The sequence below is a fragment of the Coturnix japonica genome, chromosome 6 (genome assembly GCF_001577835.2).
Source record: "Coturnix japonica isolate 7356 chromosome 6, Coturnix japonica 2.1, whole genome shotgun sequence".
Lineage (NCBI taxonomy): Eukaryota > Metazoa > Chordata > Aves > Galliformes > Phasianidae > Coturnix > Coturnix japonica.
The window spans coordinates 8146954-8170336 of record NC_029521.1 but is presented as its reverse complement, the minus strand read 5'-3'; the positions used below and the strand labels follow the sequence as shown (position 1 = coordinate 8170336).

Below are 23383 nucleotides of genomic sequence, written 5' to 3'. Positions count from 1 at the left end.
GTGCTTTTTAAACAATGTAGATGTTTAGTTATGCTTTTTCAGTCTAACATTCACATTCAGTTCTCACAGTGGTTAGGGTAGTTAAATGAAAACCGAATAACAAATGAAGGGCATGTACTTAGTTAATCCTTTTGTTATTTCTTAGTGGTTAACACAGGAATTGTGAACAGCCTATTGATTGGGAGTCTTAAGGAGTTGTAGGAATTGCAATTTAAGAAACATGCTGTTTTGTTTCAGAAATTAAACCTGATGGAATGAATAGCCTACCATGATAGGCAAATTGGGAGTGTCTTTACTTTTATTAAGCACGGTACATATTTTGACTGAACCTGAAATGTTATTACAGCTTGCTTTATTTTGTGTGTATGCAGACATTCCAGTATTCTGATAATCACCGAACTTGAGCTTTTGTCTAAAGTAGATGAATAAGAATTAACACAGCTGCAGATACTTTATTGGTACTTAGAGAAAGTGAATTCCTTCTATGTTTCTCATGTTCAGAATTACAGACATGTAGAACAGCTACATAATTCTGTTTAGAGCAGAGATGATTTGTGTGAATCTGACACGAGTTGTTTCATCCTTGAGGTAACATAATTTCAAGATCATTAGTTCTTTGGAAAACACTACAGTTCACACAGTGGCTGAAATGTTCTTATCCTTTCTTGTGCTTGAATGCTAAATATAGTTGTAATAGAAGGTAAAAAACAAATATTAGCAGTATGCTCAATTACAAGCTTGAGGAGTCCATTTTATATCCACTGAGTAAAGGACGGGACATGAGAAAAAGATATGTATGTTAGTGTGATACTCTGAAAGTGCTTTGTCTTATCATCAAATCATAGAAAGGTTTGGGTTTGAAGGAACCTTAAGGACCATTCATTTCCAACCGCACATGCTATGTACAGGGATACCTGACACTACATGAGGTTGCCCAAAGTCCCATCCAGCCTGGCCTTAAACACTCCAGGGATGGGGCTTCCACAGCTCCTCTGAGCAACCGGTTCCAGTGTCTCACTGTTCTCATTGTATAGAATTGCTTACTTAGGTCTCATCTAAATTTACCTTCTTTAAGGTACCTCTTACCCTAACACTACACTCCCTGAAAGGAATCATTATAACTTTGTAGCATGTTGGTGTTTTTATACATATCACTGTATAAAATGGCTTTAATATGTTACTGTTCTTGTAGGATTATTAGCTTGTAAGAAGAATTTGTTAACAGCTTCTTCCAGCTGCTTTATTTCTGCAAGGGTACAAGTGGACCTTTACACAGTGTTATCATGCATCCAGTTGTAGCATTTTTTTTTTTTAAACTTGAGATTATCAGTATCACATGTGATAGCAGAAACTCTTAAAGGCTAATATTGACTAAAGGATTACTTTTTTCTTGTGGCCATTTAAATTGCTAGGATTTAATTTTCTGTAGTAAAATGGAAATTGATTGTTTTTGTTTTGCATAATTTTCCCTTTGGTGTGGTATATTTTGTCATTTATTTATGTATTGTCTTTTTTTTTTTTTTTTACCTTTTTGAAACCTTTTAAATTCATTTCAGGGATGAATTAGTTGATGATTGTAAGTTTATCTAAATGGAGAATGCTGTATGCATGTTAAAAGATCTTATTACTATTAATGGTGTGTTCATTGTGCAGCATTTGCTGCTTTCTCAGATAAGGATCATTCCCTGGGAATGCAATTGGTATTTTACCCAAGTAAGAACAGCAGAGTTCTTACTTCTGCATTTTTACAGTAAATCATATTATGCTTTATCTTGAAAAAATTCTCCGCAGGAAAATAATTATTTCTTAAGATCCTTGCAGAGCATATCAATTAGAGTTTGAAATGGGAGAAATTAGCATGCAGAAACCCTCAGTATTCCTAAATCTGTAGAGTAAAAAAATAAAATTTAGGCTTTTTGGTCAGAAAAATATATTGCCATAACAGAGACAAGTTGTTTGGATTTAAGTGTACAAACACTGAGTGAAAACCAAAATAAACCCCCCCCCCCCCCCCAAGTAATACCATGGGATCTTTGGATTTCAGCATCAAAATTTCCAATGTTGCCACAGCACTGGTGAAAGGGTAGATAGAAAATAGGCAAGCACTGGAGGAAAGCCTTGTAATTGTTAGAATCAGTAGAAGTACATGTGTTCTCTTAATTATACTGTACTGTATTTAAAAGTAGAGAGTTGATTCTGAACTCAGGCTTTTTAAAATTTAAATGAGATTATTAGTAAATATTTACCTGTTCAATAAATTAAATAAGCTAAGAAAGTGTTAGAGCAGATATGAAACAATTTCTGTTAATGAAATTGCTTGAGGATTGTATTTTAAAAAATATTTAATTTTATATCAATAATAATAGATAACAATAGAATGCAGAGAGAGTGCTGCTATCATATGTTTTAGTGAAGGAAATATAATTCCTGTTCATGACAATAGCTTCTGCTGGGAGATGTTTCTCGAGTGTTGTCAAATAGGCAAAATCTAAAATGTTGCTGTTGTTCTGTATGTGAATCCATGTTGCCTTCCTGGTACTCAAGCGAGTCTGTCATTTCCTTAAATCTGTTAGAAAGAAAAGGAAAAGAATCCACAGAAGCAAGCAAACAATTGTATTTTTTTAACAGAAAGGGTACAAAATGATAGTTTTTTTTCTCATCTAGGATTTGGGTTTGTTCCCCTCATGTTTCATTGAAGAGATGTATTGGAGGAGGTCTGTTGATCCTCTGCCTCATGGTAGAGGCCAAAATAGGCAACAGATGGTAAACCTGTTGGATATGGACGTGGAAGAATTTCCTAAATATAGGACATTAGAAATAAGTAGACAAGGGTTCCAGTTTCTCTTTCTAAAATGCCATAGATTTTTACATTTACATAAGATTCAGTCTGATCAGCTTTCATGTGGCTCAACAAGTAAGTCCAGCAAGCTAGGCTAACAAAAGGAGCAGCTAAGGGTAAGAAGACTTTGTGTTTTGAGTCTGTAAAGATGATTTGGCCTGTCTGGGCTATAGTGTAATTATTAGGCCCCTTTTTTCTTATTTCTTTAAGGCAGTCTTCAGGCATTGTTTGCTTTATTCAGTATGCCAGTTTTTAAAGAACAGGTACTGGGAGTAAATGGAGCAAGCAAGCTAGATTGATTTCCTTTTTAGTTATTTCTGTTCTGTAATGCTGAGCACAGGTACAGACTGGGAGATGAGTGGGTGGAGAGCAGCCTTATGAAGAGCAGTTAGGTGGTGTTGGTTGACAGCAGGCTCAACATGACTCATCAACAGGCACTGACAGCCTAGAGGGCAAGCTGTGTTTTGAGGTACTGTAGCCACAGCACAGCATAGCCAGCTGGTCAAAAGAGAGGATTTTTCCACTATAGTTAGTACTGATGTGTCCTCACCTTGAAAAATGTGTGTAGCTCTGGATCTTAAAGGAGCTTAGGGACTTAGAAATTATCCAGAAGGTTGCAAAAAGGAAATCTGGTAAGAGTGCTGTCATATGAGAGCATTTGTGTTGTTTATGCTGCAGAAGAGGCTGAGAGGTGATGTCTTTGCTCTTTACATCTTCCTGTGGAAGAGAAGCAAAGATGACGTGCAGTCTCTCTTCCTGGGAACTGATGGCAGTATGTTTAGGAATGACATGAGGTTGCACCAGAGGCGACTCAGACTGGACATTAGGAAAAATTATTTACAGTGATAATGGTCTAACACTGGAACACGCTTCCTAGAGGGGTGGCTGATGCCAGTGTTCAAGAGTAAATTAGATAATACCCTTGATAATGTGCTTGAAGTTTTGGTTAGCTCTGAAGTGATCAGGCAGTTGGACTGGATTATCTCTGAATCATAGAACATCCCAAGTTGGAAGGGACCCTTAAAGATCATCAAATGCAACTCTTGGCTCAACTTAGGATTGCCCCAAAATCAGATCATACATTTGAGAGCACTGTCTGGATGCTTGTGAGCTCTGGCAAGCTCCATGCTGTGAAGGTTTCCTTTACCCATCCGCCCTTGGGTGAAGAACCTTTTCCTGATATCCAGCTTCTGTTGCAGCTCCATGCCATTCCCTTGGGTTCTATCTCTGGTTGCTTGAGTGAGCAGATCAGCATCTGTCCTTCCACTTCCTCTTGAGAGGATGCCATAGGCCACAGTGAGGTCTACCCTCAGTCTAATCCACTTTGGGCTGAACAAACCAAGGGACTTCAGCTACTCCTTGTACATATTCAAGTGGTCTGCACAGCTCTCTGATTTGAAGGTCTTCTGGCTGAAGTATTCTATTATGTTAAGCAAGATACTGAGCTGATTAGTGGAATGTATTTTGTGTCTCAGGTTTCTAAGCCATTCACATACAGATCTGATATTATCATCTTCAGCATTGTAGATTTGTTTATCCCAGTGTGATGCATCTGTTTTTTCAACATTAGCTGGACTGTCTGGATCTCATTTGCAGTATTCAGGGATAACAGAACTGCTTCTTTATTAACTTATGTACCTGCAGTGTGGAGAATGTTAAAACAAAAACAACAACAACAACAAAAAAAAACCAAAAAAACCCCCAAAAAACCCCAAAAAAAACAGCAAAAGACCCACCAAGTTTCTTAGGAGAAGCCAGACATTGCAGCCCCTTTCTCTTTGAGTTTCAGTAATTTCAGCACAGCTGTGGTGCTTTCTTTCCTGTCTCTGAAACAGGCAGCCATCAACCTCTTACATGTATCTGGGATCATTTGAAATTTTATTTATCCATTTCAGAAACACTGTGGCATCAAGAGTTTACTAAGGTTTTTGTTGAGTCTGTGGCTGATGGGCTAGATGTCTTTGTTGCTTCCCGATCTGGCAACAAATCAAGGCTGCTGTGTGAAAGTACCATGTCTCTGCGCATAGGGAACAGACGGGACTCACACACAGTGTGTAACGCCGAAAGTACAAGTTTAATGCCTTGCAACAAACCCTATATACTGGTACATGTGACCGCCCCTGTCAGATACTTGTGACCTCCCTGACTCCAGCCCTGCTGCATGCAGGCACCACCTCCCCAATATCCAACAGTCTTCTACATACATTTGTGTTGTCATCTTCACTGATTACTCTGTGGTTCTGTGCAAAGTAGCATGGAAGCTTTGAACAGCCTCACAGTTGCAGCAGTGTGTCTTGTGGTCAGATATTCAACTAAAACTCTAAATTCCAAGAAGGACCTACCTGGTCTCTGTATCTTTTCATAATATTATGATCATATCTTTTTTTTTTTTTTTTGCTATGTTTTGCTTAAGCTCTTAATGTGAGATCCCTGTAAATATTTTCTCAAAACCAAATGTTTTATCAGTGTATTTTTTACAAAAATCAATGGGGGATTTTATTTTTCCTTTTGAGTTATATTTTGATTTATACTTAAATTGTTCAGCTCTTCGGGGTTGATACAGATTGGTGGATATTATTTACTTATAAATTATTTTCTGAAAAGTCTGTACTTCATTGAACAAACCTGAAGATTTTCCTTGGTAGAAATGAAACTTCAGAGCTAATGAAGGGCAGCGTTCTTTTGATGTGTGTTTTGTTGTTTTTTTTTCTTCTTCAGATACTGTAGTTTAGTTTTGATGCTATGGATTTTTGCAACTGACAGTCTATGTTTCCTATATATTTGCTTTTTCATCAGAGAAAATCAATCATCCACTTTGTTCTTTGCTCATGACTTGGTGGGGGATAATGAAGAAGCTTTTTATTAGTGTCATAAAAACAGTTTGCCAGTATCACTTTCATAACTACAGTTGTTTCATCATCTTGTTTGAACAGGTTCTGATACATTTCCTTTTTATCTGTCTTAACTCCTTTTCATACACACACAGCAGTCTTGTGCAAGGGCAGAAGTAATGGGGGAATTGCAGAGTCGTAGAATGGCTTGGGTTGGAAGGGAACTCAAAGATCATCTAGTTCCATGCATCTGCCATGGGCAGGATTGCCAACCGCTAGATCAGGAACATGATAAATCAGTGTGTTGTCTACCATCTGCTTTAAAAGAGATAAAACAGATGTTAGTATCTCTAACAGTGTCAGGCATCTTTGTATGTACCTTCTTCAGTCTTTTGAATCAAGAGATTAATTAAAAGTACACATCATGGCTTAATATTTCTGAATCCAAAGGACAGATGTTTTGGTGAAGTAATGCATTTTGCATGTGGCTTTTCCCTGTGTTATCCAAATCCATGCACAGTGCTGCAAAAGTTAATGAAAAAGTTCTCGTTAATCATTTGGAGAGTGGTTAGGCCCTGGAACAGGCTGCCCAGGGAGGTTGTGGATGCCCCGTCCTTGGAGGTGTTCAAGACCAGGTTGGACAGGACTGCTAGGCAGAGGGGCTGGAACTACATGATCCTTGAGGTCCCTTCCAACCCAGGTCATTCTGTGATTCTGTGAAAGAAGTCTCCCTAACTTTACTGTGATAGTCTGCTTGAATGTTCCTGTATTTAGTTCCTTCTTTTACACCTTTGCTTCACAAGCAATTTAATCTGGTATACATCTCCTGTGCTGCTAGAGATTTGGTCTCCCTTCCTTCATTCACATTGTGATTTCTACTTTCTTCCCTTGTGACTAAAGTAGCATACCTGTGACTATTCAGCTGTATGCAACATGTCACTGAGAATTAATTTTGGAGGGGGGCAGGAAGGTTGGTTTTCACTCAAGTCAGTTGTATGATACAGTTTGCTCTATGGGTATATGAACCTTTCTCATTTCCTCTGGCATGGTCATCCTAATCCTAATGCTGTGGGCCAGGAAAATGTATTAGAAGGCCTAATGCTTTATGCTGTAATGCAAATAAGCTTAGCTGAATATTTACTTTGGCTTGAGCTTTACCCATAACCAGTTTGAAAGAAAATTAAAATTAAACTATGACTCTCAGATTCCATTGAAAAATCTCACGTTGCCTAATTGGCTATTTTATGATAATACATTGAGAATATTTTATTGCAAAATGCCCTAAGGTTTTCTGTCTCAATTTTCATCTTCCAGGTTCTGTTATGTAAGAAGAGAATCCTCAACAATTTCTCAGATTGTAGTATAAATGAAAATACCAACTACACATACTGAGTGGCCTCATCTTCTTTAGCACTGCAGAAGTTGCTCTGTTTTATCCTCTTATGCTTGCTCCACCTGTGGTTGCTGAAGTTATTGGGAAGCCACAGGGATGAGGCAGTTTTTTAAAGTTGTTGGAGGGTATATGTTCTAGATCCATACTGCACAAAAATGCTATAAACATTCTGTAAAGAAATTATTTTTCCCTGCACCTTTAAAACTTGAAAGCTTTTTTCTTGGAAAGGTAGTGCTTTCTTTCTTCAACATCATCATTTATTGTGATTTACTAAGTTCTCCTAAGATGCCATGTTTTGTTGCTGACAGTATTGCAGCAGAATGGTAGGGAAGAGAAGAAAGGCAGTAAAACTCCATTGTTAGAGACCTGAAATAAAATACTCTGGGAAGGGGAGTGATACAGTAGGAAAGCATAGAGTAGTACATGACGGCATAATAATACCTCTCTTAAGAGATTCATTTTCACATGGTTTTTGGAAGAGAGGGGAAGACAGCAATAAAGAGCCGAGAATGTGTATAGATGTAAAATGCAGTAATAGAGAAGTATAAATAGCAGTTATAAGAACATTTTAATCATCTTGAAACTAGAAGCTGAAACCACACTGATCATGTATGATTCCATCTGCAGTTTTTTTTCTTGGTATTGAGCACAGCATTGCTATCTGCTGCTTCCCCAGTTTTGGGATGCTTTCCAGCTGCGGTACTGTATGCATGATGGGGATCCTCATGGGTGCTTCAGCACCTTTGAGGCAGCTGACAGCATTGTTTGCAGGGAACAATAGATGGATGCTCCAAATCTGGCAATAACTTGTTCTGTTGCAGCAGTAAAGAAATGTGTCAGTGTTGAGGTGATATTGCAGCTGCCTCTGAGGAAACCTAGCTTAATATTCGTGGTAGCTTTTTTGTTGTTGTTCATTGTATTGTTAATAGCAATTTATTTTTTAAGTTTCTCACTTCTGTTAATACTACAGTAGGAAGTGAATGAGTATATCTGTAGCATGGCCAGGGTTAGGACTATATGGTCTACATTCTTGTTTGTGCACATATGACCTGTAACTTGCAGCTAAGGCCCAAACTTTTGACAATTTGTAGTGTTTTCTGTACAAGTTTTCAAAGCAAAGTAGACAGATAAATTTTCCTTTCTTCACACCCACCTTCCCCTTCCATCACCTGTACAGGGGTGAACTTCAGTGAGTTTTGGGAATAATAGCATGTTTTTCAGATGTCTAATCTAGATACGTGTAGAGAGGTGAATCTCACAAATTTGGCTAAATCATGTTTCTGATGAGCTTCAGGTCTTTTAAATTATAGGTTTAAATGGTTTCCATAGAAGTAATATCAACTTCAAGATAGCAAATGACTACCAGTCTGTGTTTAAATAATTTGTTCCTGGAAGCCAAAATGCTAAAATCTCATTGAAAAAGGCAAAGGGAGGTTACATGGTCTGCGAGTGGCTTTTATACATTATATTTGAGGAATGATATGCACAAAGTCTAAGCTACATGGTCTAAGAAAAGGCATTCCAAAAAAACACAGAGCACACACCCAAACATGGGTGATGAATACTTACCCGCTTTTTCAGTTCTTTTGCACTTTTCTAATATTTCAAACTGAAATAATGAGAATGCCTCTTCAGTTTTCATTTTTACTTATCTCAGTGTTATATTAGGATCTCTGTTCAATAACCTAAGTTCAGTGCCACCTTGTTCCTCATTTTACTAGTCTGTTTTGAACTCAGCCTTAATCTTTTCAGCAACTGAAATTGGTTTCTTAGAAGTGCAGATACTTCACTAAGGTCAAAGAAAGGAAGCATTCAGTGAGCATTTAAAGATCATATAGTCCACATTTCCTTTTCTTCTTTCTTCAACTACTGCATGTTCTAGAGGGTTAAAATTCTCCTGATGACTGTTCATCTTACCCTTGTCTTAAAATACCTTGAGTGACAGAGAGTTTGCAGCCTGCCTACTCAGTCTGTCTTTGTGCATAGTAACTATTTTTTCTGTTAGGTGTTGTATTTAAAAATAAATAATAAAAAAATTAAACTTTTTCCCCCCATTCAGTACTTCTGTGTTTCTGGTAGAAGAAATCATGGTTTTATTTCTTCTGATCACTTGCTTATTTTTTGTGAAGATGAAAACTGTCAATTCCATTCTCTTTCCTTCTTCAGTTACATGTGTATTTAAACTAATGTATGTGATAGACCTATCTATCACGGTCCTTGTAACAACTCTGTGACATTAAGGATTTCTAGTAATAGGCTGATGAAAATACCAAAGGTAGCATTTTCATTGGTAGTGTATTAATACGTGCAGGTATATTACAGTACTTGGAAATGTTCCTTTCTGGCTTTTTCTATGACCCATGTGCAGTCTGAACTGTTTTCTTCCCTTCCTAATTGGCAGAAAATAACTTGACATTCTCTGCTGAGGGCGTTGGCTGTGATTTTGTGTTGGCTGCTCCTTCTCTGCTTTTTCATTCTCTCATTTACTCCTGTATACCGTCACTATCCTGTTCTCATGTTGAAGATTTTCTGGCTAAAATTTTTGGATGGTCGTAAGTATCCTGTGTTAAGAAATTTGCCTACTTTATATATTCTTGGTTTGGCAGGTGGTGAGCATTTGCTTGTGCATCACTTGCTATATGCATGCGCACACACGCGCGCACAGTCATTAGTATTATTCTTTTATTTATCCCAGTAAAAAGTTTAATCTTAACTCATGAGTTCTACATGTGTGTGTTTTGTTGTTGTGTTATCTCTTCCCCCATCTCACAGGGAAGGGAGTGAATGAACAGGTTTGGTCATTGTGTTTTCTCTCTTGCTTTCTGTCTTGATTTTTCATGTCAGGACGTTGAAACCAGGCATTGAGAAGAATACCTTATGCCTCTTTTCTGCACTGGGTAGAATGGTGGTTAGGAACTGAAATTACGCACTATTGATATAGGGAGAAAAAGTCAGAGTATTTCAGTGCAGGTCCTTTGCTTCTTTAGTTTGTGTATTTGTTTGTACATGTATAGGTTTTTTCATTACTGTCTTATCCAAGTGTAAACATCACAGGGCACAATTTCTTACAGGTTGGAAATGAAGTCAAACTTTTATTATATTTTATCACCTCTATTTGAATAGAAATCATAAGTGGTTAACTCCATCAATACAGGTACTGAGAGATGTGGTTACAACATAACTGAAAAGCTGTTCTGAAGCAGAGTTAAATAACTTTGTGGTTGTATGTTTTTCATTTGAAGTGTTTATTTTAGTAAACAAACAAAGTAATTTAAATTACTGGTAAAGCTATATGTCAGTTGAGGATGGCTTTATCATAATGTGTTACTGCCTACTTTGAAGTATTTATTTAAAGTACATTGTTTAGTGTCGAAGGTTATATGCAGAGGAATAATAATATCAGAAAAATGGTGAATACGTATGCTTGTAAAAATGGGTGTTAATAACGTTTTAAGTTCCCAGCTTTAACTCTTTGCAAAAAAGTGTTTTCCAGAGCCTGCAGTAGAAGCAATATATGTATATGGAAATGAAAGCCTTCAGCACTTTGAGAAGCCAGAAGGAATTGGCTATCAGAGCATAAATACACATCTGCAGGGAAAGACCTCATATTCCCAAAGAAATGGTGCTGCAAATGAATAGTGCATATGGGAATGCATGCAGAGGGGCCGCAATGATAGTTTGCTTATCCCTAGAATATGGGCACCTTTGCTATTGTCTTCGAATTGGCTTTTCAAGGTCTCTGATGACTGACTTATAATGTATGCATTCTGATGGAGTAGAAATGACCAACTTTTTTATTCATGTCATCATTGCTGTGCTATTGTTATGTTTCAAATATCCTTTTTTCCCCCCATTTTTTCTTTTTTCTCTTCCAAACGTTAGTAATAAAATGATCCATGATTTTGCAGTGATCCAAACTGTACTTGGCATTCATTTTGGGAGGGCTTCTCATCTCCCTGGGATTTACCATATTTCTTCTTAGATTTTATTGGAGAAGAGAAATTTGTATAAAAACTCAAATAAATGTTACCTTCCAAACATTATGTATGTTAGCAGAGTATGTTTCCTGATAACTGCATCTAAAAAGTGTAATTGAGCAGGAAATTGGATGATGGTTTTCACGAGTGCACCTGCTTTTAGGTATGGGATCGTACCACTGGGGCAGGTCTGCTACCAGATGATACAGCTGCTAAATGATGTTTCTGCAGGTTTTGCAGATCTGGAATATGGATAAAATAAGATTATGTAATGTATGGCAAGGAATGGAATAGGTTGAAGAGGTGTCTGAAAATGAGGGGGACAATGGCATGTTTAGCATAAACTACATTTTAGTTAGAAATGGAAAAAGAGTCATCAGTTTAAGTCCCTTTCTGGATTTGGCTAGAGCAGTGCTTTGTGAAACACTTGTTCACAGGCTTGTCACATCTATTATTTTAAAAGTCACTGGCTTTGTTTTAAGCACATTGTGTCAGTCTTCAATGAAACTTGTCTTTAAATGTATGTTGTGTGGTTCGTGAGCTGTATTTCTTTATTTTTTTTTTCTTCTTCTGTTTTGTAAGCAAACAGCTTAACCTGTAGCTAGTGATTTTGGATTTTGAGATGCCTTTGATTTGTTTTAAGTGCATTCTATCAAATCATAGATGCACAGCAAGTGATGCTTTTCATCAGGTATTTGAAAATCAGGTTCTGCTGCTTTGAAGAGTAAGGAGAACCACTATTTTCAGATTCTAATTGCTCAACTGCTGAGTGCTTTTCTCCTAGCATTTACTTTTTGCTTTTAATCAGTATTAACTTGATATTTTCTTTCCTAAAATTTTTATTTGTGGAAATCTTAATAGTGTGTGATTTAAGACTATCTGCATGATTCAATTATATAAATAAGACAAAATTAATTGTCGAAAGAGTTGAAAGTCTAATTTAAATAATTTAGTTATTTTAATCTAGAAAATGAGCATGACAGATTGAGCTTTATTCAGTGTATTGCATAGATTTAAGCGTAAGATTGCATATACTTTGTTTTCCAAATGAGAAGATAATTTGGTGCAAGTTGCAGCTATTTGGTAATAATTCAAAGTGGTAAGTGTCCTCCTTGCGTTTAGAAGACAACCAAACAGTGTTTAAATTAAACAATGTTTAAGTGTATTTGTTACATGATTAATAATTAAGTAGCATCTTTGTGATGATTAAATTCCTGTTTTATGAAAATACACAGTAAATATTTTAGTATGTTGGTATACTATACCACATTGGTGCGATTTCATATGCAGCAGTTTAAATGTTAATTATACAGTCTTCCTTAGAAAAATACTTAATGTACTTGTTATTTTAATCTAAAACAAGTAAAATGAGGATCTTTTTGGCAGCTCAATGTGGATAGTGTTTGGTTCATTTGACTTTTTGCTGTTGCGAGGGGTTCTTTATATGTTTGTCTTTTTTAGTGCTTGCTTTTTTTCCCCTCCCCAGAATTTGATTTTCATTTAATTTCCACAGCTGCTCTCTGTCTTCAGCTTCTCTTCAAAACTGACTTCTTTTTACAACTTCTCTCACAGATTTGTGGTTTTTTTTTTTAGTCTATGGTAATGATAATTGATGCTGTTCTCTCTTGAATGGCACAGAAATGATTTGTAATTTTTTAGACGTATGGTGCTCCAAAATGGATGATATTGCACTTAAAAGAATAATACTTCAAAAGTAGAGCAAGAAACTTGCCCTCATAATTTTTCAGATATTGTTTCTGCTTGTTCTTCTCAAATTGTTGCTTTCGCTAACAGTATTTTCTACTTTGTAGTCAGTTACTATGATAGACTTGCTTCTATTGGCTTATGTAAATTTGACTGTTTTTTTTCTTCATTGTAGTTGCATATTTTCTTCCTTCTCCAGCTACCTCGTAAAGTAATAATAAGATGGTCTATTCTTCTCTACCAGAGCTGTTAGTAAAAGACTCAATCCCAACAGTTTTATTCTGAAAGCATATATATATTCTTCTGTTATAAGAGCATGAATATTACTAAAATTTCTAATTAATTAAATTTCACCAATCGTGTAATAGGTTAAATAAAAACAAAAGTAAAACAGATTACTTGTTCAGTTTATAATCTCAAGTCAGGAGGATTGGTAGTAGAATAAAGCACCATTTAAATTTAGGGTCAGATATTTCCTAGTTCGTATTCTTTGGTATAATGGAGTTGTTACTGTGGCATGATACTTGAACTGTTTCATGAATATCTACCATCAACACCGGGGATTAGTGTGGCATGTTGTTTTGATTCTTTTTATTCTTTGCTTTAAATAGTATTTCAACCACTTCCCTTAATAAATAATACAGTTTGAGTTATGTAATGTTTCTGGATGTAACATCAATAAAAAGCCATATTAAAGAAAGCCCTATAGCTAATGAACTGATTTAAGTGGTGTCTAATGAAGTAGTAATTTTACCATCTAATATTTTATCTAACATTAGTCCCTTCTAGGAGGGATGTAATTTACCCTCTTAATTGTGGACATATCTACTACTTTTAGGCCTAACTGATTTAGAAATACCAGAATGATGCTACTTTTTCTATATTTTTTTCTACATGTTATTTCCTTGCCATTAGTTATGTATCTGTTGTCCTGGTAACATGCTTTTACATGATAAAATCTGATAATATCTCTTTCAGTGAAAATACTCCATAATAGGGGCTCTTCTTTCTTCATCAAGCTAAAAAAGAAGTTAACTTTGGCAGTGCCTAATATATAATAGTTTTACAGTGAGTGAAACAAAACTTGGAATAACATAAATGCTGCTCTGCAGTATTAAGCTTTGAGTAAAACTTTGTTTCAAAATACATAATTATTTTGTTGTGTTGTGTGTTTGTTTTGCACAGGTTATTAATGCAGCTTTAGCTCTTTCTGCAAGACCAAAAAGTCAAGTTGTAAAAAACAACATGGAGATGTATAGGAGCATATGGGAGAATCACATCCATGTTCTTACTGAAGCTGTGGATGACATAACAAGTATTGATGATTTCCTTGCTGTATCAGGTATGATAGCTATTTTAGAATCAGATTATTCCTACGTGTGCTTCAAAAACTTTTCATACGAGAGTTACTTTTCATTTGGAAATGAGCAAGATCAGTTTGTTTAAGGCTTTGTGAAGCCTACTGTATGTTTTAAATGTCCCAGCATGGTAAGTGTTTCTAGTCTGTACAGTGTAGAAGTCATTTGAACAAACTGTAGGTGTGTGAAGCAGAATTTCTTTCTTACAATGGATACATTTATCCAATCCTTATGGTTTCATCTCCTTCTAACTTTTAAAATCCTTTGTTCTGTGTGAAGTCATTTTCTGTGAGAGGAAGTATGTATTCGTGTGTATATACACAAGATTGTCTGGGTGTTTCCCTTCCCTCCCACTGTAATATTATGAAAAATTGTGTAATTCAATAGATCCAGAGCCTTCATAACTGTTATTTACAAAGATAATACCAACAGAAGCTTTTCCTGGGACACTTAATTAATTGATAGATGATTTTTAAGTTCAGGAGGGAAAAGAAAGTGGTACTAAGTCAGTTTTGATAGTTTGGTTTTTCCTTAAGCAGTGCAGGTACCAAGCTTCTGGTCATCCAGAGTTTTTCTGGATGTGCTTATGAATTTATGTAAGTAAAACATGGTTCTACAGTAATTTCTGTAATAGACATAGAAGTTAGAAATCACAGGGCTACTTTTTCATGTTGATACCTTTAAAAACACCTTGTTAACAAAACAGATGCATTGTGGTATTTCCAGAAATGTTATTTCTGTGTAGTTGTGAAGAGGATACTTCAAAATTTATTCAGTGGAGGGACCTTTTAATGATAGTATTTTCTTAAGCATTGTGTCTTCAGCATAGAAACAGGAGCTGCTAACCACCTGTTCTACTTCCTGCTCTTCAGAGAACAAATGTATGTTTTTGACTTAAAGTAATATAGGCAGAAAAAAAACCAAAAATTGTCATCTTCTTAAAATGTGGTTTAAATTTTTGTTTTTCCTTATGGCTGTTGTGTCATTTGTCTGCCCTTTTTTTCTGCATGAATACATAGAGCTGAATTGCATTTGTTAGGATTGTGTAGTTCATACAACAGTGTGGAACATGTGTAGTAACTATTTCAGGTGATGTCTGAACAAAGTTTATTTTCTGAAGTCATTACTTGTCCATTAAAAGACTTCTGTCCAAAATCAACAACAAAAACAAAAAACCCCAAACAAATCTTTGTACATTGATCAATCTGACATTAACCTGTGTATTCCTGTATATTTTCAAAAATACAATTTTTACTATGGTAACTGGAAACTGCTGGACTGGAGTAGCAAGTGGTATTCCTCTTGTGATCTGAAACATTGGTTTTGAGACAATGCAAAAACCATAAGCGGGGATGGCTCTTATGACTCTTTTTGAGTTTGCCTGTTGCTGGATACAGATCTTCTCTTAGCTTCATGCTTCATACCTAACCAAGTGACCTAGGTTTGAATGTAGAATTTCCTGAGAAACAGTATGAATTGTTTGGAGTTCCTGTCCTAAATGTTATCTAAGCATCGTAGAATGGAAAATAATAACCTGAGACTGTATTTAATAGATGCTGTTTGCAAACCCTTCTTTTGCTTACAAGGTTTGGGAGGTTGCAAGTTTGAAATTTTCCTAAGTGATACCAGAACCATTACTAAAGTGAAGAAATGGGTCAATTTTCTCAATTAATAATAAATCAAATCCTAAAATCTTTACCTACTATCAAATATCCTGTTTTAAAATTCTTCATTCAAATTTGTTGAATTAAACATTTCTTTTTGACTACACAACTGTGATCCCTTTAAATACCAAAGTTCAGATACTTTTTATGATTTCCTTGGTTTGAAGAATAATGTTAGAAAGTATATTAGTACATGGAAAAAGAAATATCCATCAGTGGGCAATTACTTGTTTCAGAGTAAATCCATAAATTTTTTATCTGTTCTACATTACTTGAGTATAATGGAGTGATTCAGTGTTTCACAGTTCACAAAAGCAGAAGCTGTAACTTAAGTAGCAGTGGTGTGCAGGCCTCTGTATCATGAGGTCCAAAGAACTGAGCATCTTAAAGTTATAACGTAGCGCCTATTAAAAGCATTGCTAAAAATGTGTGCAGAGCTCAGCACTCACTGTTTCATTGATTTAATAGGTTGTTTTGTTGTCTTAAAAAATAAATGGAATTAGGAGTAATATAGCTAAAAGGATAGAGAATAATTGAGCTCTGCAAAAAAAGGTCTCCTTGTTAATCTTCATGAGCCAGTTGTGGGGTTGCTGAAACAAAACGTACGGAAAACCTCTTTCACTCTTCTGCTGTGGTACATGTCCGTTTCTAATGTAGCACAAGGAAGAGACAGTAACCTGTTGTGGATGAAAAGGCTGAGGGAATTGTGAGCATTTGAAAATGGAGGGGAAAAGAAAGGTACTAAAAATTAACAGTTATTGTATGTACTAATTATGCTATTCATATTTTTCTAAGTAAATTGGTGTCTTATTTTCTGATTCACGTATCCTCATGAAATTGTTTTTTTGTTTATCTGTTTCAGTTTTGTTCTATTCATTTATGTGATAACTCAGGTTAAAGGAAAATCAATACTTCAGAGACAGATGAAATTAGTTCTCTTATAAGGTAGGAAGAGGTCTAATTGCAAATAGCCTGTTTAAATGAATGCTTATTCATTTAAAGGAAAACAAGAGCTAATGAATTGTGTAAAAAGGTGTCATTTCAAATATGAAACATGACAAATAATGATACCATTATTGGTAGATGCTCCTAGGAACAGAGAATAACAGTCTGCCTATCAGTTTTGGATAGTTTATTAAAGTAAGAAAAACACGTGGATATTAATCTTTAAAATACTGATACAAAGTTTAAGTGGTCTTATGGCCCAAACAAGAATATGAACTAAGTGAATATGCCTTTCTTGCTACCATAGTGTAGTTTTTATTTGGTGTCATTAAGTCTTCTTGAGCTTGACAGTAGCAGAAACAAACAGGGGAAAAAAAATTCCCTTGTCTTTTTGCAAAGGCTTGGGTTTAAAGATATAATTTCTGTGAAAACACAGGTAAATTTGCTGCTTCATTTACTAACACTGTCCTTTAAAGTCTGAAGTCTGTGCTGTTAACCGCAGTTTTTACAACCAGTAGCAGTCTTTAATAGTTAATTAGGAATCAGGATGTGCTGCATGAAATTTTTTAACCTGAATTGCAACAGGTACAAAATTGCAAAACAGAAAAGTAGAATGAAAGAACAAAAGATACTTGAAGAAAACTCTTGATTATGTAATCAAACATCTTGCACAGGGCAGGACAAACTTCAAATTAGATCAGGTTACTTGGGTATTGTTGAGAGAAAGCTTAAAGATCTCCAGGAGCAGAAATTCCCTGGCTTCCCTATGCAAGCTGGAAAATTGATTGTTTTGTCTGATTTTCCTTTTTGCATCTAATTGTAGAATTGTTTGTGTTGAAATAAACCGTAAATACTATGTAGTTTCAAACACTCTGCTGTGGATGGATAGGGGTTGAATACTTCCACACATGATGCTTCCACAACATCTCTGGGCAGCCTGTTCCAGCACCTCACCATTCTCTGGGTATAGCATTGGTTCCTTATACCTAATCTAAATCTTCCTTCTTTTAGTTTAAAGCCATTAACCATTGTCCCCTTTCTACATTCTCTGTTAAAGAGTCTGTCCTGGCTTTCCTGTAGACACCCTTTAAGTTCTGAAAGACCATAATTAGGTTTTTCTGGAGCCTTTTCTTCTCCAACCTGAACAAGCCCAACCCTCTCAGCCTTTTTTCATAGGAGAGTTGCTCCAGCCCTCTGGTTGTAGAATCTTAGAATGGTTTTGGTTGGAAGTGTCCTTTAAGATCATCCAGTTCTAATCCCCTGCTATAGGCAGGGACACATCTCAATAGACCAGGTTGCTCAAAGTCCCATCCAGCTTGGCCCTGGGCAACTTGATCCAGTGTCTCACCACCCTCATAGTAAAGAAATTCTTCTTAATATCTAGACTAAATTTACCCTTTTCCAGTTTAAAACTATTTTCCCTTGTCCTGTCACTGCATGCTATTCTAAAGTCCCTCCTCAGTTTTCCTGTAGGCCCCTTTCAGGTACTGGAAGGCTGCTGCAGTGTCCCCTCAGAGCTTTCTCTAGGCTGAAGAGCCGCAGTGTTCTCAGCCTGTTCTCATAGGGGAAGTGCTTCAGCCTTCAGATCATCTTCGTGGCCCTCCTCTGGATCCACTCCAAGAACTCCATGTCCTTGTGTTGGAAGCTGCAGAACTGGACACAGTACTCCAGCCGGGGTCTTGTGAAAGCAGAGTAGAGGGGCAGAATCACCTCCCTTGACCTACTGGTCACACATCTTTTTATGCAACCTAGGATATGGTTGGGCTTCTGGGATGAAAAGGGCACCTTGCCAGCTCATATCGAGTCTTTCAACTGATACTCCCAAATCCTTTTCCTCAGGGCTGCTCTCAAGCTATTACTTTGCCTAGCACGTGTCTGTGCTTGGTATTGCCTGACCCAGTACAGGGCCTTGCACTTGGCTTTGTTGAGCTTGCTGAGTCTGGCTTGGGCCCATCTCTCAAACCTGTCCAGGTCCCTCTGGATAGCATCACTTCCTTCTAGTTTGACAGCTGCTCCGCTCAGCTTGGTGCCATCTGCAGTCTTGCTGAGGGTGTACTTGATCCACTATCCATGTCGCCTACCCGGGCATCAGATGTTGAATAACACCGATCTTAGCACAAATCCTTGAGGAACGCCTCTCGTTATCAGTCCCCACTTGGACACTGAACCATTGACTGCAACTCTCTGAGTATGAGCTACAATTGGAGTCTGTTAAAATATTGTAAGCAGTACCCAGTGCAATCTCTTCATTTGCAGAGCCAGTCTTGTAATCATTGCATTTTTTCAGGAATGATAGACAGCTGGGCTTGTGGTAATTTGTGCTTTGTTAAAGTCATGAGTATTTAGATATGAACCATACTTAGACCTGTGGTCTAGTAGCAGCTGCTGCTTTCTTTTTCAGTGGTCTAAACTTTCTTTCAAAATTATTTTTAAATTTTTATTACATAAATATATACGTCAAACTCATCTTTCACAGAGCTGTGCTTTCGTGTACTTGCACAGACACATCCAGCTTGGAGATTTTTGAGATTTCAGGAGCTTTGTTTGGAATACGTGTGAGGTGAAGGAAGTCGATGGTTGCTGGGTAGGTGGTTTCTCTTTTCACAGTGGTCATTTTCTTCCAATGTCTGTAGATGCTATGCCAACTTGAATCCTTCCTAACTCCCCGCAGGAGTGTAGGTCTTCCCAGTTGGGTTGGGAGGATCCCCTGTGCTCATAGAAATTACTCTGTTACAGATTGCTGAAACAAACATGTTACATTTTGTTTAGATTTCAAGGTGAGTTGGACAAATAAAATTCCAATGTTCAGCGCTTCCTCCCTGTCAACTCCCAGCACAATTACTTTTATTTATGTTTCTGTCATCGCTATTTTAATTGTTCTAACTATGTAGGTTGCTCCAAAAGTAACGCCTCCTCCTCATTTCCATGGAAACTACAACTGATACTAAGAGTATAATAATGCTATTTGATAGAAAAAATTGTCAGTAAATTACCAGCTGCTTTTCAACAGTCATTACCATCAGCTCTGTATTTTGGCCTGCAATGAACAAGGGTTGCTTGCCACGCTTGTAAAAATCTTCACTAGCACAGGTGACCCGCTCTTGCTGTTATCCCTGCTGAAACACAGTACCCACAACATCATTCTGGTGACACACACTGGTTGGTATCCACAGATTAAAATTGCATTTATTTCTATTTCTTTTTGTTCAGTGCCAGTCTATTGCCAGTTTTTTTAAATATTTCTTGAATAAAACCATGCTGTCATGTCTCTGATGTTGAATCAGCATTCAACATTATTCACTGTCACGCTGTTTGAAGGAATTCTCAAGAAATGTTTCCTTTATACTTCCTCAAAAAAAAAAAAAAAAAAGCTTTATTTATTTATTTGATATAAAGAAATCCTTTTTTTTTGTTTTTTTTTGTTTCTTTGAAACAAAATCAACAGACTTCCAGGTGAATATAACTTGTGATCTACCTCAGGTCAATTCATGACATTTAGAGAATGAAAGATGCAAAGCATCAGAAGTAATTAGCATAATTCACCCTGCCCTTCTCTGCTCATTCTGTCTGCTAACCAGAGGTCACAATTCTTTTAGGGTCTGTGCTTTGTCTCACAGCAGTCTTCATAGTTCATCAATGAAATGAGTATGCAAATGTAAGATTTCATTTTTTTCCATCTTCATGTACTCTTCTGGCTTTGGATTGTTGGGTGAAGGAAAAGGGGCTGTTAAAACATACATTGATCTTTGCCTTGGAGTCATGTTGTGCTTATATCATTCATTGTTTTGAATAATTTCTTCATTTTTGCATACATATATCAACTATTACAGGAGTTCTTATATAATTGAGGTCTATTAATAAGTTGGTCATGAAGTAGAGAAACAGTGCGTGATATGTGTAGTCATCTGCAAGCTGTTCAATTGTCTTATGTTTATTTCTGTCTGGAGTGATGTAATCATGTTGGTTTGAGCTTATGTAATAACTGATTGTATTTACTGCTGGTTAATTGGCAGAGCATTTGAATGGTAGAACCACGTGGGTTTGTGAATTCAGTGGACATCCTGGACAGGGCAAGATTGGAAGGTGAATGGCAATTAGATACGATAAGTTTTTTTCGTTCTTTGTTTATCAATTGCTCTTATCAAAATAGAAATTCTAGTTTTCATGGCATCCTTTGTCCTTCACTCCACTAAATCAGCATCTGAGAAGGCAGGAATTTTGTGCTAACTGTGCTGTAACTGGGAAATGCATCATGCGCATTAGATCTGGTTTTATTTCTGTTGTCTGCAAAATCTTGATGTGTTTTCATGGTGTTTGTGGCTTTTTTTAATCCAAGTAATTGGCACTACAAGTAGCCTAGATGTGACAAGAGGTCTTTGTACAGGTTGGTTGCTGTAAATATGTGAACAGAGGCAGGTGATAGAAGGTTTGGAATTGCTGAAACTGACATGGAAGTTTATTGAGAGAGAATCCCTGCACTGTCTAGAAGTTTTTTTTTTAATAATATTACTTCAGTTGTGTAAAATCCTGTTCTTCCTTATTTTCTTTCTTATTCCACTGGAGGTTTTAGATACAGTGGGAAGCTTTATATATTTATATATTACTGAAACTCAATAAAAATTGTAGGTTTTTCTATTCAATGTTGTAATGTTTGAAAATTTAGAAAGCACTTTATGTTTGATTTTATCTAATATTATTTCTAAATTCCAGTGCATTTTCATTGAAAATCTCCCCTTTCTTTCCCTTGCCACTCTCAAATCTTTTCTTTCCTTTGGCATTTACCTGCTAGAATTTCTAGAAGCTCTGTCCTCCCTATACTTCATTATCCTTCTTTTGTGGGTTTATGATTTTTGTTCTTTGTATTCTGCATCACAGTATTGTGTAATGTGCTGAAAGTTAATGCTTCAGTTCCGTGGATTGTCAGTAGTTTCTGGATACCTTTCTCAGGAGGGAAGAACTATGAGTCCCAGAAGACTTCACTGTTCCATTTCTGTTTTCTGTTCAGAGGGAAAGATAAAACTGCTCATGAGTCACAAGACTGCCCTTTCTTTTACTGCTTATCTCTGCAGTGTGTGCTCCCCAGCCCTCTTGCCTTCAGCATTAGAATAAGGCCTTCAGTTTTGGATACTCTCTCATTTTATTTGATTTATGAGCTTCAATTCCTATTATATTGTGTTATCTCGCATTCTGCTATCATGTTTGGTATATTAGTTCTTTTCTCCCTTATTGCTGCTGTTTTGTATTAGGCCCATCTACCTACTTTCTCCCTACCTTTTCCCTACCACCTTTGTGGTAGGGTCTGCGTCAGGGTATGGGTCTGTGTGTTCCCCCCACCCCATTAGTCATGGAACCCAGACTGAACCAGCCCAGAACCTTAGACACCTTTTAAAAGAAATTTTACCTTTTGGCCTTGGGGTTATGTCTTTGTCTTAGACAAATTTTAAAAATGAAAGACTGTACTGTGGGCACTGGTTATTGCCTTAAAAAAGGAAATGTAATGAATGAAGTCTTCCATTGCAGTATAGATTACATAGAGACTGCTCAGTAGGTTTTAAGAAACATCACTGAATAAGCTACTTGCAGCCTGACCTGTACTTACTAGCAGATGGACATACTGTAGGGAGAGTGAGGTCTGTTGAAACACCTTAAACTTTGCTGCTTCAGATATTTGCAGTAACTTCAGTCTTACAGTGTAACAAAGTAGAATGAGCAAGTCAGATCTATGGGTAATATCTTTAAGGCTGTTCACTTCAAGTCATGCACTACTGCAGTTACAGATATAGAAGCATATTTGTGCATTTGTTTGTGTATGATTGAATTATTGTCGGTAAAGCTCTTTCCTGTCAAATTAATGTCAACTTACAGTCACTGTATTTTGTCTATGGCTATTGTAATTGAGCAGATGGGTATTTTATGAGTGCAGATGATGCTCATCAACATTGGTGTGATTGATTCTATTAATTGTGGATTGAAAGCATTGAAGTATGAACCATAGAAAGCATGTAGTATGTTTGTGCCATAGCAAATAAATTATGTGAATATGTTTTAGTTCAAACTGACAAGCTGTGACTTGGTACAGGGAAGTCCTTACGTAGGCATGGTGTTGTACCATCAGAGGCCTTTCTGTTTTGGGTATGTTCAGGATTGACATAAACTTTCTTTCATCACAGGCTACAGGTACACTCTTGGAACATGTACGCATCCCTTCAATGTTGTGTGTCAGATTTTTAAGAAAAACTTGTTTAACTAGTCATAATATTTAAATGCCGCATAACTAAACAAGGTGTCTTTGTGTAGTTTTTAGAATTGCATTAATAAGAATATGATGTAGAATTATAGGTCTGTGGTTTTGTTTATGTGGAAAATATTCCTTGTTCCTGACTATTGCTGTTGCTGGAGAATGTGGAAAGCATTTAAGCCTTTGTAGAAGGGCCTTTTCCTGGGTTAGTTCAGCATTAGTGGTACATTGTAACTTCAGGGTTTAGTGCCCACTTTGTGGGTAAGCATAGGAATTTACTGTGCAGTACCTTCTGTATGCTTTTTTATTTCTATGATTTGGATCATAGTGGCTAGGCTTTTTTTTTTTTTTTTTTTTCTTGTCTGGGAAAAGGAGAAACCCTTGTTTTTGTTACTGTTGTGTAAACTGTAATCATGCTACCTTTTGTGATATCA

General features: G+C 36.6%; 1 protein-coding gene across 3 annotated transcripts in view; it reads left to right on the top strand.

The window, feature by feature from the left end:
- CTNNA3 (catenin alpha 3) overlaps positions 1–23383 on the top strand; it is a 394612-nt gene that overhangs the window by 260848 nt on the left and 110381 nt on the right. For 2 of the 3 annotated variants that reach the window (XM_015866262.2, XM_032445274.1), the window contains one exon: positions 13930–14086. In XM_015866262.2, the coding sequence (XP_015721748.1) occupies positions 13930–14086 (157 nt within the window). Of the gene's footprint in view, positions 1–13929; positions 14087–16628; positions 16667–23383 lie in introns of those variants that run through there. The other variant, XM_032445275.1, reaches the window with a different exon arrangement.